Source organism: Mastomys coucha, unplaced genomic scaffold (genome assembly GCF_008632895.1).
Source record: "Mastomys coucha isolate ucsf_1 unplaced genomic scaffold, UCSF_Mcou_1 pScaffold14, whole genome shotgun sequence".
Lineage (NCBI taxonomy): Eukaryota > Metazoa > Chordata > Mammalia > Rodentia > Muridae > Mastomys > Mastomys coucha.
This window is the reverse complement of record NW_022196896.1, coordinates 67,447,541-67,462,131: the sequence shown is the minus strand read 5'-3', so window position 1 is coordinate 67,462,131 and position 14,591 is coordinate 67,447,541. Positions and strand designations below refer to the sequence as shown.

Sequence of the window (14,591 nt, the reverse complement as noted above, 5' to 3'; positions counted from 1 at the left end):
CCACTCCTACAGTTCCTCATCTTGTTCCTCCTCCAGGTCTCCTAGAGGTTCTGTGCTCCCCTCCCGACCTCCCCCTTCCCGGAGGCCTCAAATCTCTCAAGGAGTGGGTCCATCTTCTCCCAGAGGCCAGACCAGGCAGTCCTCTGCTATATATATGCTAGGGTCTCAGACCAGCCATGTCTATTGCCTGATTTGTGGCTCAGTCTTTGGGAACTCCCAGGGGTCCAGTTTAGTTGAGACCACTGGTCTTCCTATGGGTTCGTCGTCCCCTTTCAGCTCCTTCAATCCTTCCACTAATTCACCATTGGGGTCCCCAACTTCAGTCCAATGGTTGGAAGTAAGTATCTGCATCTGTCTACTATCACCTTAATTATGTTTTCGATTTTGTGTTGGGCCAAGGCTACAGTTAACCTGAGCTACAGGGCAGACAAGCCTATTAGCTGTAGAGCTTGTTGCCCAGTAAGTCTTTGAAACTTGTCATTCTAAAACAGTGGCTGGTTCGTGGGCTGTTCTTCACCCAGTGACATCTGTGGCCACTATGTGACATTGAGAGAAGTCAGCTGTAAAGTTTAGAGAGGGTCACTCCTACAGGGGCTCAAGGATCATTTCTTCTTTTTCCTTCTCCACTGTTAGAAGATTGTAATTGTACAATAAAACAAAATCACCAAGCTTGGCTTCCTTTAACTCTTGCAGGATGTGGGAGAATAGATTCTGTCCCCATAAATCAGTTCTAGAGATACCTCCAAAAAAGGAATTCTTCATAATTTCTTTAAATAAAACAGAATGTCAGAGAGCATTAAAAAAAAAAAAAAGGCTGGATTTGGTGGTATATACCTTTAATCACAGCACGCAGAGGCAGAAGGATCTCTGATTTCAAGGCCAGCCTGCTCTACATAGTGAGCTGTAAGATTACATAGATGGACCCTGTCTTAAAAAAAATTAAGGCACACTGTCCCAAGTGCTGACTGTTCTAGCTCCTCACCAAACAGGCATCTTGGGTATACATTTCTGGTGTGCCAGCTCATATTTGTCCTTAAGACCACAAAAAAAATCACGCCCATCTTAGACTGTGGTTAAGAGAGAATAAAACGTTAACTATCACAGCCTGGCAGAATGCCCCTGCCTGAGAGTGCCCATGCTTATCAGTGGGCCAAGAACACTGTTGTCAAGAAGTGTGCATCCTTGTTTCACACCCTGCTTTAGTAAGAGCCACACTCACTGTAAATTCTCAGCGTCTTCACTCTTACTGAGCATGCTTCACACTAGAAGCTACAAAAGCAAATTCCTGGTTTTTCAGAAACCTACAGCTTGTTTTCTAAAAGAAACAGATACTGTGTTTTAAATTCAAAAGAGAAGCATCTACATCTTTCTTGCATTAACTATTTTTCAGAATAACTATTCATATGGATTGTCATCAGCAAGAGAGCTAAAAAATACATTTCTCCAAGTTCTTACCAAAATTCATCCATGGGAAACATCTAGGAAAAAGGAAATTTTACTTTAAGTAAATAAAGCCATTTATATTTCTTAGATAAAGCAAGCAATCCACTTGAGAGTTACAACAGTTTAAAAACCAATCCAAATACAGTTGAGCAATAGAAGGGGCAGTTCTGGTGAGGTATTATTTTGATATTTTGGTCTCTGATGGGGTTTCCCCAGTATCCAGTGTCTTCAGCAACCGGAATAGGCCTGCAGCTTCCCGTATCCTACTAAATTCAATGCAAAAGGCCTGCACTTCTATAAACAAGTCCTGCACGTTAATAATTTTGTTACGGATCAAAGACTGGAGAAACACACACACAAGACGCACCAAACGATTCTAGAAAAGAAAAAAGAACAAGTTTTAGAAACTTCTTTTCTTGGCAGATGATAATGTTATAAGCATTTACACCACTCACCTGCATATATTTATCCTTAATTTGTTCACAAGTAGAAATGCAATTGGATATGTATAGGTGAATAAATTCAGGAGGTAGGTCAACAGCTGTAGTTAGTCTGTTTCACAAAAGAAAAAATTTGAGCTGTTAACTGTGTTTGCTAGTATTGGGAAGTATTGTAATCATGAAGTCAAGACTTCCCTGTGATCACCTGATAATAATTTATCTGACCAGTTGTCTAGTTTTAAACCCAAGAGCCATGGCCACTTAAATCTCTGATGCTTCTGTTAAGTGTGCATCACGAAATATACTCTGTAATGATCCATTAAGCAATTAGTATCATATCCTTGAGTGTGCCTGGCTGTATCATTGTCAGTCACGGTCTCCCTCCTCCTAAGCCTCAAGTAACCAGCAGTTGTTGCCATCATTTAAAACTTCGAAAAGCCCTGTAAGAATAAGCGCTATGAGAGGCAGCATGTCTGAGGTGAGGTTTACACTAAACAGAACAATCTATAATCAGACTAACTTGGAGCTTTGGAGAAATAACATGAACCTGGCAAAGCCTTGAAAAGTTACTTAGCTGATATGGAACAAAAAGGCCTTCCTGAGAACTGAGCAAGGCAAACAGGCTTGGAGTCGGCCATTACATAGGAACAGCAGCTGTGTAACAAGCTTAGAGTTGTTAAAGCCAAGAGAGTTCTTCCCAAATGAGGAAGTGAAGTACTAAGAAATGGAGTCAGGTAAGGATTTCGCGTTGAGTTGAAGTTCAGCCCAAAAAACATTACAACACTGGGCTGGCTACTGCAAACCTTTTGCTACAAACTTTGAAAAGGTAAATGAATACGAATACGCACTGCCACTTCTAAATCTACACATCCTTAAACTTAAGTCACTGAAGTACTTTAAGGAAGCTACAGCCAGCTACCATTCCTACTGAGATTTGTGCATCAGTAAGGCTGCTATAGCCTTGGAAAAAGCAAAAGTAGGACCTGATTGCCAGGTAGCGGCAGTACTACAAGACTGCAGTGAGAGGGAATCCATGGAACACTCAGATTGCTCCATCCAAAGCAGAACTTAACCACTGCAAAAACAGCAACTGCAACTATAGTGAAAGAGGTGCCAGCAAGGAGAGGTGGAAGCAAGCAGCAAATTTTCCACAGGCAGCTCTGCCAGTAACGGAGTCTTAAAGTGACTGGCAAACTCATGCTTCTTTCCTCTCCTAGCCCTTTCTTGTACAGAGCTATCAGCCAAGCTGTCACCAGATGACCAGACATTCCTTAGTTCAAGTTTGAAACAACTGCCAACTTATATATGGACGCTCAAAAAATTGTAATCTGGTTCACACTCATGATTCTAGCATTCAGAGAATGAGGCAGATGAACTGCTATAAATTTGAAGCTACCAGGATACTATGAGATCCTATCTCAAACAAAACAAAACAAAACAAACAAACCTCAGAAGGATAAAACCCCATCCACCTCACTACATTTAATTCCCAACTGACCTAAACAATATCTGTAAGGAAAATAAAGACAAAAACTATACAGAACACACTAACAGGGTAATGCATTCTTTCTTTGATGTTCATTGAGCAAAATCAACAAAGAACTGGGAAACTGAGTGTGCTAGTCCATATCTTTGATACCAGCACTTGGGGCTTAGAGGCAGGTGGATCTCTATGAGTTTGAGGCCAACATGGTCTACACAGTGAGTCCTAGGACAGTCAGGGCTACACAGAACAACAACAAAGCTGGGAGAATACTAGTAACCATGACAGCATGCCTAAAGGTCCAGTTCTAAGACCCACACGTGCAAGCTGCCACTATTGGCTATCAAGGAACATAAAACCTGAGTTTTTAAGGGGCACAAGGCAGTGAAGTAAATTCAACAACTAAATTCTTACAAATTGAGATAAAATTCACATGCAGTTAACACCAAGGATTACTTCAGGGTAACAGAATCAGAAAACGGAAGGGAAACTACTACAGCGTTTCAAACTTCTGGGTAATTTAATCAGTGGAACATGAGAACTTACCGATTTACAACTTCCATTGAATGTAAGGACATGTCCATATTGACCAGGACAGAGAAATACTCTGTGATCTGGCTTGACTGCATTAGTTTCAGCAGCATTTCTATAGCGACTAAAGGGTTGTTTTCCACTAGGTCTGGAAGTTTCGCTGGAGTAAGGCCAATGTGATAAACAAGCTTGGGGTCTTTTTCTAACTCACCAAGGAGCTAAAAAAAAAAAAAAACAAGTTGAGAGGTCCTTGAGTCACATTAGAGAATTTTTCTGCATACAAGTGGAAATGTTTTATATAAATTATAAAAACTATGTTAATTTGCTAAATTTCTTCCCTCAAAGCCAATATTTATTATGTCTTCATATATTTTCAGATCTGAATTACAATGATACAAAAATAAATGACAATTTAAAAATCCACTAGTCATTCTTCCTCTAGACATGACAGCCTTGGTTTTGTCTAGTAATATACACTATGACAGTAGTGTCATTCTTAAAAATCTTAATTATTGATTTCTCCCAAAACACACAAATCAAGCTACTTGTGGTAGCACACATGTAATACAAGCACTGAGGCAGGAGGTAGCCAACCTGCGCTACATAGTGAGTTCAAGGCTATGTGAGGTATAGGGCGAGACCCTGTCTCTATTTAAAACAAACAAACAAAAGGCTCCACAGGACTCCATAAACTGGAATAATTCAGAAGAGTCATGCTCTGTCTTACCCAGAAAGGTAACAGAAATACCCTAGTGAGGGACAGAACAGGAAATCTTCCGTCTTCCACCTATAGTACTTTACAACTCGAATCACACCCACACTTTGCAAATCCAAGAGATGGGAAAACATTTTTTTCTCTGTCCAAATACATACTTTTTCTTTCTTTTAATAATTTATTTATTTTGAGGCTAAGTCCCTGTGCTCAGGCTTCAAGCTCCCTGTCTCAAGGAGCCTGCCCTGTAATTGCCACGTCTCAAACTTTTGCCTTCCACGAGCTACGGTTATAAACATGCACCACACCCATCCCTTCTAACTCTGTATCTTCTTTTATCCACTTGTGTATTCAACACTGGACTGTTTCATGATCATCTAAGAGCAAACTGAAACTACAAACAATTGTCATTGCATCATTTAAAAGTGTTTGGGGGCAAGCTGAGAAACGGGTCAGTGGTCAGGCGCACTTGCTACTCTCTAGAGGACCAGGGTTTGGTTCCTAGCACCCACATGGAGGCTCACATGTGTACTTCCAGTTCCAGAGGGTTTGATGCCCTCTTCTGGCATCTGTGGGCATTGCATGCACATGGTACACAGAGATACATGCAGACAAAATGCCCATACACATAAATCTTTTTAAAAATCCCTATTTTAAATAAAAAAAACTAGGTTGGAGGTAACAGTTCTACCAGTTCTAACTCGAAAGTATGCAAATCTAATAAAATCTACAACCACCTGGAGTCTTTGCTCTTCTTCCTCAGGGGATCCATCCAGCTGTAGCCTCGGGTAGCAGGAGAGATAACCACAGTCTACTACTAAATACTGTAGCTAAAGTCTAGAGTATTCCCTGAACCTCATATTTTATAAAAATTAATAACTCCACACACCCTTTAGAGTTGCTGTCTAGCCTGATACAGCAATGCAGATGATGTGTCCAACTGATGCACACCTGGAACAGTGCTCCCAACTGAGATCCATCCTAGCCTACTTTCCCCCAGACAAACTGAACAGTCTAGACATTTTCAGTCATCAGCCCTCTTGTCTCATCACAGCAAAACTGTCAAACAAAGAAAGGCCAGAGCACAGCAGCTGGGATTGTGCAGACCTCTGATGCTCCTTCCACTAGATCACATCAACAACTGACTGCTCACTTACTGCTGCTGCCTGGGAAGAACACCTGTGATGGGTACAGATGGGACCCTGTAATACGTCGTACCTGTGTCTGTTGGGGAGAAGATAGAGGGCTTTTGAAGGCTTTCGCCATGATCCGCTTGATCTCCACACCAGTGCTATTCTTCACACACATTGATCTGTCCCACTGAATGGCATGCTCAGGTTCTGTAGGATTTAGCCAGGCCAGTTCATCCTCACAGATGTGGAGAGGTGGTGGTGGGCGGATAAATTCTGGTCGAAAGTGGCCTATAATAAGAGTAATATATGACTATTGGCAAGCTAACATTTGCACACATCCTATATGCATTTAATGACATATAAGGGTGCCTTTAATAAGGACACGTGATAAAACATGCTTCAAATAGTAACGACATAAAATCAGAGTTCCACTCAAATGATAATGGAGTGCACACGCATATGCACGCGCATATGCACGCACACACATATGCACGCACACACGCGCACACACACCATCAGCACGATGCCAGATACCAAGTCTGTTTTTCAGAAAGAGGAAAGCATGAGCATGAAGTGAGTTTTAATGCAAGCATATCCACTTAGGCTGAGGATGCAGATGTCAAATTGGCAAATGATGATGATGATTGTTTTCTTAAAGTCTCATTATATCCCTGGCTGTCCTGGAATTTACTCTGTAGACCAGGCTACCCTCAAACTCACAGAGATCTGCCCGTCTCTGCTTCCTGAGTGCTGGGATTAAAGGCATCTGTCATTGCACTTAACATATAACTAAAATTTTATGACTTTTTCCCCCCTTTTCTTTTTGTGGCCTCTAAGACCTCAGAATACTATACAGAGTGCTTGGGGCTATTCCCACAATTCAAGGTTGATGTGTAAGTTATCAGTTATCAACACACTTCTGAACTAACATCATACTTCATTTGGTTGCTACACAGCTGAAAAGCCGGAAAGAAAAGCTAAAGCCTCATGCTATGACAACCAAGCACAAAGCTCATCCTCAGTGGCTTATTGTGCTCTTGTATAGACACTTGCACCCTAACTCCAGTGACTCACAGTGCTATACCCAAATGACCACTCTCAAGAAAGACATCTTATACTATAAATCTCAGGACTTAAAAAGACAGACACCCAGCTATCTATCCTGCTGTGGGTCCTGCCCAACAAAAGCCCAGGAAATGAAAACTTAGTAATTTCCACTAAACTGGGATACAAGAACTGCCACACCCTCTCTGCTGCTTCTAGTATACAGCATGAAGTTCTTTTTGTCCTGAGAGAGATTTTACCCAGTCCCATCCCCAGCCTTCCAGAGAGCATTTCCACACAGGACAGAGGTGGTTTGTTGTATTATGGACCCTACTCTCAGCTGAGGATGACCAGGACTTTAAGGTCATCCTCAGCTACACAGGAATTTTCTAGGCTACTCTGCAATACATGAGACTATGTCATGAAAACAAAAACATTCTTTTGGTAAAATCTGAATTTCTATCTGCAGGCAGGCAGGCAGGTAGGTGTGTTTATACATATATTATATATATGTGTATATATATGTGTATATATATATGTATATATACATATATACATATATGTATATATATCAAAGCAATAAACATCCTAGTATATAACTGGCTGGTGTCTGCGATATTCTAAACAGTGAGGCAGGAAGTACTGCAAGAAACTTAAAATTCCAGAGTGCTGCTAGAATATAAACCCGAGAACATAAAACTAGTTCACATATACCTACTTTCAATAGGTGGCTTTGGTCCACTGACTAAAGACTCTGTGATCCGAGAGGCAACAGAGCTGTCAAATCCAGAGTTGGAGGAATCCGGGTCTGGGTCACTGAGGATGCTTGGGAAGCTGGCTTTGCTCTGGGTTGGCAGCTCGGACTGACGTTCTGGAACACAGACAAGAAGCGTTTAAAACACTTAAGCTAGACCTGTAATCCCAGCACCTGTAAGGTGGAGACAAGACTCGAGAATCCAAGGCCAGCCTGCGGGAGCAGGGAGAGGGCAGGGGGCTGCACAGAATATTTTAAAAATGAGAACACTGTGAACATGTGGGGGTACAAAGTACATATCTTTAACTCTTCTAAACCAAACAATAATAATATTAGAATAACTCCGAAGAAAAGATGGAGCGAGGTGGCTGGCAGGGAGCTACGGGGCAAAGGCCAGGCTGAGTGTCAATCAGAAGCACAGAATGAGGAAATAGAAAGGAGAGTGAAGGAGGCTGCTGGGGTACCAGGGTGTGATCTGTGACCGGGAACCGAGCCAGCCTGGGGCTACACGGGAGTCAGCCAGCAAGAGCTCAGTTAGAGGCCAGTATGGTCTACACAGCAGATTCCAGGACAGCAAAGGCTACACAAAGAAACCCAGTCTTTAAAAAAAAACAAAAAAGGAGGTGATAGACAGGGAGACAGGGAAAGGACAGGGCGGAATGGAAGAGAATCAAACAAAAACAAGCAGAAATATAAATTAAAAGAAAAAAAAGATTTTAAGTAAGGGATCTCAGGCAGAGACAATAATGTCCAAGTCACTGGCCCTTCCTTACCTGCCAGGGCTAGCTGAAGGCCGCTAATGTCCACAGATTGTCCCATGTTTCCAACATCCATCAAGGCAATCTGGCGAGGTGTCTTTTTGAACAGTTCCCTTGGGGGTGCCAGCATGAGCTGGGAAAGAAAAAACTTTTCTGGTGGAGTTATAGGAGGCAAAAACCCTGCAAATAAAAATGCATACCGATTTCTCTCCAATGGTTACTTTTAAATTTTTAAAATTTAACTTTAAAAGTTAACTTGAAACTTAGCATTTGCATCCAGGCGGTGGTGGCGCACGCCTTTAATCCCAGCACTTGGGAGGCAGATGCAGGCGGATTTCTGAGTTCGAGGCCAGACAGGTCTACAGAGTGAGTTCCAGGACAGCCAGGGCTACACAGAGAAACCCTGTCTTGAAAAACCAAAAAAAAAAAAAAGAAAGAAACTTAGCATTTGCTACTTTCCACACCGAGCTATTTTTCTGAACTAAATGTAACTGAGCTCCAGTTAATCGAATATACACATTTAGTATATATAGTAAACCATAAACAGATATATCACTTGGAGATTCTGTGATCTATGGAAATGTCAATGAAACTTACAGTTTTAATAACTGTTGAGAATTTTCTGTTATCAAATACTTAGATTCCTACAAAAGCTAAAGCTCACATATGGTAGGGCTTGGTATACAGATCAGTTTAAACACACTTTACATATATATGTATATGTGTATATACATGTATATGTGTATATGTGTTTATGCATATATGTGTGTATATATATACACACATACATATACATTATATATAATGAAGCCTGTGACTGGGAGTACAGCTATCTGAGAGTCCTGGGCTAGGCTCATGGTATAGAGGAAGTGACCCTGGGTTCCATCCACAGCACCAAAGTTAGAGGCGCATCCTCAGAGGTAATATATTCCTGATCTTAGCAATGCTGCAAAAGTAAACATTCCACAATATTGCCCAGGGAACATCTTCGAATGGTTAATTAGAAACGACTTCATCCTCTGCTCACGTGACATTCCAGCTAACCAAGGAGTCGGCTGCAAAGACTTCGGGTTCTTAACACCGACTTCTTTACTCGGAGGCTTAAAAAAGGGGTAAGCTCAGTGCCAATGGCGGTAACTTCGCACACCTCGGGGCCTTACAATAATGAATGAGCCGTATCTGACACACTAAAAATGTGTGGGCTGTACGATACATTGGCTTTTTCGATTGGGAGGGAGTGCAGTGAGTATGAAAAAAGCTTGCCACTTCTAACTACCCCTCTACTATTTTAGTTTAAGAAAGTATGGAAACGGAGGGATGGTCGATCCTCTCCAAGGAGGCCGAACGCTCCTAGCTGACGAGCTCCCATAGAAGCCGCTGGCTGTGGGACGTACCTGAGAGCGGGGGCCGGTCGGGCTCCTGTCCGCCGCGGGCGGGCGGCGCCGGGTTGAGCAGGTGCGCGAAGCTGGCGGCGAACGGGTTGGCGGCGAGCGGCTCTGTGCGGTACATCTCCCAGAGCAGGTAGAGCGCGGTGAGGCGCTGCGCCGCGCTGGGCAGCAGGTCCGGCTGCTGCAGCAGCATCACCAGCACCGAGCCCAGGCGGAAGTGGTCGGCCTTGCTGAAGTAGTGGTGGAAGGCGGTGGACAGGCCCTCGAAGGTGCTGCCGCCGCCCGCCTCCTCGGAGATGATGCTCAGCAGGCTCGAGAGCTCCTTCGGGGTCAGGCTCATCCTGCCCGCGGGGCCTCCAATCCCTGGCCCGGGGCCACCTGCTCCGCCTCGGCCTCCGCTCGAGCCCGCCGGGCTGCTCCGGAACGCCGCCGCCTCCCGCGCCCCTCTGGGATCCGCTGAGGAGAAAAGCCGGCTAGACGCCGTGCTCGCCCCGCCGCCAGGCATCAACCTCGCCCGCCTACCCTGCTTCCCGGCCGAGAGGCCCTGGCTCTGGCTCGCTGCGTCCCGCGCAGCCGTAAAGCGCACTCTTTCGGCGACAGCGTCGCAAACAAAACAGCGCGTAAGTCAGACGAGCGGAACCGAGAAACAGGGCCGACCGACCGACGAAGGCCAAGCCAAGGTTCCGGAGACGCTGGTGGGTGGGGCGTCGTGTCCGGAAGTGGGCGGGGCGCCTGGAGGGCGGGGCCGCGCGGACTCCGAGCTGTCCGTCTGGTCCTTCCCGGCGGGAGTAACGTAGGCTGCGGTGAAGTGCGGGTTAAAGCCCTTGGAAGCGATCCTTGCCTAAGTTATAATTTGAAAAATAGGTCTTAGATGCTAATTGGTCTGATATAGCATCCTCGACGGCTCATGGGGTGGTTACTGTAAATGCCAATGAAAACAGGAGTCTCAGTTCAAATTTCAAGCCTGGCTGGTATTCTCAGAGATGAGGTCGTTACAGCACGCAAATGTTTGTGCATGGTTATGTCAACAAGAATCTAGGCGGAGCCGGCACCAGGGAGCCAGAGGCAGACGAACCCCTGTGAGTTCGAGGCCAGCCTGGTCTAAAAAGAAAGATACAAAAATCTGAGAAAAGAAGGAAAAAAGAAAAGAAAAGAAAAAAAATCTGAGAAAAGTGTCTCAAGAGATACTTGTTTACAAAATCATTTGCATTTTTTTTCCTTATCCTGCCTTAGGGCGCTTTTTCTGGCCGCCTTGGCTGAACACTGGAAAACCCTGGAAACTTCTTTACATACCAGCCTCTTGTCCTCGTCCCCTGTGATCTGATTCACCTGTTCAAAGACACCACTGCCAGCTCCCCACCCCGATGCTCCGGTGGTGACTAGTACCCACTCTAGAGTTACAGAAACCCAGGCAATGTCGTCAGCTTCACCTGCTAGCTACCCTGTGCTAAAGAAGGGCAGCAGCTGAAGAATTTTCAACTTACCGCTGAAATTCTCAAGGAAATCCTGAAGAACAAGTGTTGAGTATGGCGCATATTTTAAAGGCCACTTTAGTTTACTATTAAACCTGTGGAGGGGTTCTGCCAATGAACGTTGCAATCAGCAGAAAACGGGGCAAATGATTCAAATTACCTCTGTTGTTGTTGTTGTTATTATTATTATTAATCAACTACGTTCTCTTTGAGCCCTTTTACATCGTATGCTCTGACTACTAGTCATACTAAAACTCACATTGTTAGTTGATAACTTAAATGTTAGTACAGTATGGGTGTTTCAAGATGTTTTAAGGTATTTGAGCACAGCATGTTACCCGCAAATAGAGCTGATTTTCATTAAGATTAATACAGTGTCAAGAGCTTCTTTCCTGTTTCCATTGGGTTTGTTTCTAGGGTTTCACTGCCATCACCACAAACTGAGTTCATTTTTCACAGTAGAAACTGACTTCCCTTCCCTTCCTGAGGCTGAAAGTCTGGAATGGGTTATATGCCAATCACCTTTGAAGCATCAAGGGGAGAATCCTTCCTAATCTTGTTCTAGCTTCCAGTGTTATCCAAAGCCCCTGATACTCTTTAGCTGCACCTCTCCAGTTTCCGCTTCTTTTTTCATGTAGCCTTAATTGTTACTAAGTTTCAAACTGGGACTAACAGCTGAGGTGCATATTAACCTGTCAAAGCTGACCTGGCTGCCAGGTTCTCCCAGCATCCCTCAGTTCCTGCCTGACAGGATATGGCTGGCATACCCCTCTCTTTCTACCCTGAACTCTGCAGCCCAGAGGCTGGGCTACCCTTCCCCCACAGGGTCTTCCCTATAGAACCCAGAGTTTAAAAAAAAAATTATGTATATGAGTACACTGTAGCTGTCTTCAGACACACCAGAAGAGGGCATTGGATCCCATTACAGATAGTTGTGAGCCACCATGTAGTTGCTGAGAATTGAACTCAGGAACTCTGGAAGAACAATCAGTGCTCTTACCTGCTGAGCCATCTCTCCAGCCCCAAACCTAGACACTTTGATTACCAGTTCCTTTTGCCCCTTTGGACTCCTGGTAGCTGTACATGGTCTCCCCTTCTCCCCACATGGTCCAGTTCAGTCTAGTCATGTCCACTCTGGATGCCCCTGCCTCTACCCACACTCTCTGATGTGCTTATAAAAAGACAAAGAGAGGGGTGATATGTTCTATGGGACCAGCCACACAGCAGTATAGTATAGAATAGAGTTTATTCAGGGTATGGGGAGAGGAGTCAAGAGGGTAATAGAGGCAAAGAGAGAGAGACAGAGACAGAGAGACAGAGAGAGACACAGAGACAGAGACACAGAGAGAGGAAGGGAGAGAGAGAGAGGGAGAGAGAGAGAGGGAGAGAGAGAGGAAAGAGGAGTAGAGAGAGTAGAGACTAGCCATGAGCATGTGGAGAAAGGGGGGGGAGGGAATGGGGAGAGAGCAGGAGCAGGAAAGCAAGAGAGGAGCAAGAGAGTGGGGAGGGGCAAGCAGCCCCTTTTATAGTGAGTCAAGCATATTTGGCTGTTGCCAGGTAACTGTGGGGCGGAGCTTAGACAAAATGCTAACACTCTCCCTTTTATCTACAATAAACTTTCTCCCCCACCACACCGAGGAGCCTTCATGTCCTTTCCTCTCCTTATTTCTTTTCTTCATTCAGTTGTGTCTCCTCTAAGTTTCTCTGGCCTTCTGCTATGGAAGGCTGTGCTCTGGGCACCTCTGGGTTGTTGCTGTCAGAGCAGCTGGGATTACCCACATGAGATCCTCAGAAGATCGGACCCACTAATATACACTGTGGAAGGAGAGTGGGCTTGTGGGCTTGTGAAGTGCTGCACTCGACGATGCAAGGCCCTGCTCCTCCAGGGATGAATAGCAGTTACTGGTTGTTGAGATAGAGACTGAAGTGGAGTAGTTGCCTGTAAGTTGTCTATAGACCTGTGGGTAACCCTCCTCATGCTGCTGTAAGTAGCCACCCAAGCTGAACTCACTGGTTCACCAAGGTAAACATGAGGTCTACCTTTGGTGCCCTGCCAGAGTGAAGAGATAATTGTTCATGTCTTCCCAGGAAAGACACAAACACCATAGACAGAGACATAAGAGGAACCAAAGGTAAGCTGGGCAGTGTGGTGTTCACCTTTGATCTGAGCAATGGAAGGCAGAGGCAGGCAAGATCCCTGAGTTCCAGGCCAGCCAGGACTATACAGAGAAATCCTATCAAATACACCAAAAACAAAAAACAAAACAAAAACAAAAACAAAAACCTAAAGAGGAATATGAGAGGAGTGTTTGCGTTGTCTCCCCTGTGTGTGATGAGACCTACATCTGAGCTGAGCCCACTGAACTCCATCTGAGGAGGAGCAGAGGCAGAGGGAGGCATCTGGAAGATTCCAGAGTGAATTTGACCCTGACCTGAGCCAAGGGAAAAGAAATGGGAAGGAGAAGGGAAAAGGAAAGTCAGGAGATCAAAAGATCAAGAGACCAAAGGGGTAAAAAAAAGGACCAGTGTAGGATTATATGGGGAAGAGCTACTGGGGAAGGGAAGCCCAGCCCAGTCCCTGGGTTGGAGAAGATTAAGGATAGGCATAGGGTATGCCAGCCAGGAGGACCCTATAGCAGGTTGGGACTGAAGGATGCTGGGAGAGCCAGTAGCCAGTGTCAGCTTTGATATGTTAATAGGAACTCTAGCCATTAGTTGAGGTTTAAGACCTAACACTAAATACTTTGTGTTGCTGTGATAAAATATCAACTAAAACCAACTTGTCAAAGAAAAAGTTTATTTAAACAGATAGGTTACAATCCATCCAAGAAAGACAGGGCAGGAACTGAAGCAGAGACCATTCTGGAACGATGCTTACTGGCTACCTTCCCATGGCTTGCTCAGCTGCTTGCTTTCTTAGTCTACCTGCTTGGGTTGGCATTGTACATAATTGCTTGGACCCTCCCCATCAGTCACCAATCAAACACATGTCCCCACAAACATGCCCACGGGCCAGTCTGATGGAGGCAGTTCCTCAGTGGAGGTTTGAAGTGGAAACTTCTAGTTTCTTTGGAAAGTCAGTTATGTCAAATGATGTTAGGCTGGGGCACATGAATGAGAAGATGTCTTGCTAAAGCAGACACGTGAAAGAATGGTGTACTGGCTGGTTTTGTGTGTCAACTTGACACAGGCTGGAGTTATCACAGAGAAGGGAGTTTCAGTTGGGGAAGTGCCTCCATGAGATCCAGCTGTGGGGCATTTTCTCAATTAGTGATCAAGGGGGTAGGGCCCCTTGTGGGTGGTACCGTCCTTGGGCTGGAAGTCTTGGGTTCTATAAGAGAGCAGACTGAGCAAACCAGGAAAAACAAGCCAGTAAGAAACATCTCTCCATAGCCTCTGCATCAGCTCCTGCTTCCTGACCTGCTTGAGTTCC

The 14,591-nt window shown here is 44.7% G+C and overlaps 1 protein-coding gene and 1 long non-coding RNA gene across 2 annotated transcripts; one reads left to right on the top strand and one right to left on the bottom strand.

The window, feature by feature from the left end:
- Positions 1 to 1,479: 1,479 nt before the first annotated feature.
- Cnot11 (CCR4-NOT transcription complex subunit 11) lies at positions 1,480 to 10,326 on the bottom strand. The gene is made up of 7 exons (XM_031367291.1): positions 9,693 to 10,326; positions 8,314 to 8,478; positions 7,505 to 7,657; positions 5,828 to 6,030; positions 3,913 to 4,115; positions 1,899 to 1,995; positions 1,480 to 1,819 (listed from the first exon to the last, which is right to left on the bottom strand). Exons 1-7 carry the CDS (start codon positions 10,189 to 10,191, stop codon positions 1,622 to 1,624), a joined length of 1,518 nt encoding a protein of 505 aa, XP_031223151.1. The 5' UTR covers positions 10,192 to 10,326; the 3' UTR covers positions 1,480 to 1,621.
- On the top strand, positions 10,141 to 11,530 carry LOC116088339. The gene is made up of 2 exons (XR_004117862.1): positions 10,141 to 10,381; positions 10,920 to 11,530. It is a non-coding gene; the product is annotated as an uncharacterized LOC116088339 (long non-coding RNA).
- The last annotated feature ends 3,061 nt before the right edge of the window (positions 11,531 to 14,591 follow it).

Excerpts from the sequence above, each read along its gene's own strand:
- Cnot11 (XM_031367291.1), bottom strand. The coding sequence starts at position 10,191 with ATGCCTGGCGGCGGGGCGAGCACGGCGTCTAGCCGGCTTTTCTCCTCA. Across the intron at positions 4,116-5,827 it reads CTTCTCCCCAACAGACACAG|CTCCTTGGTGAGTTAGAAAA; the intron begins GTACGACGTATT and ends TTTTTTTTTTAG. Across the intron at positions 1,820-1,898 it reads TTAAGGATAAATATATGCAG|AATCGTTTGGTGCGTCTTGT; the intron begins GTGAGTGGTGTA and ends TTTCTTTTCTAG.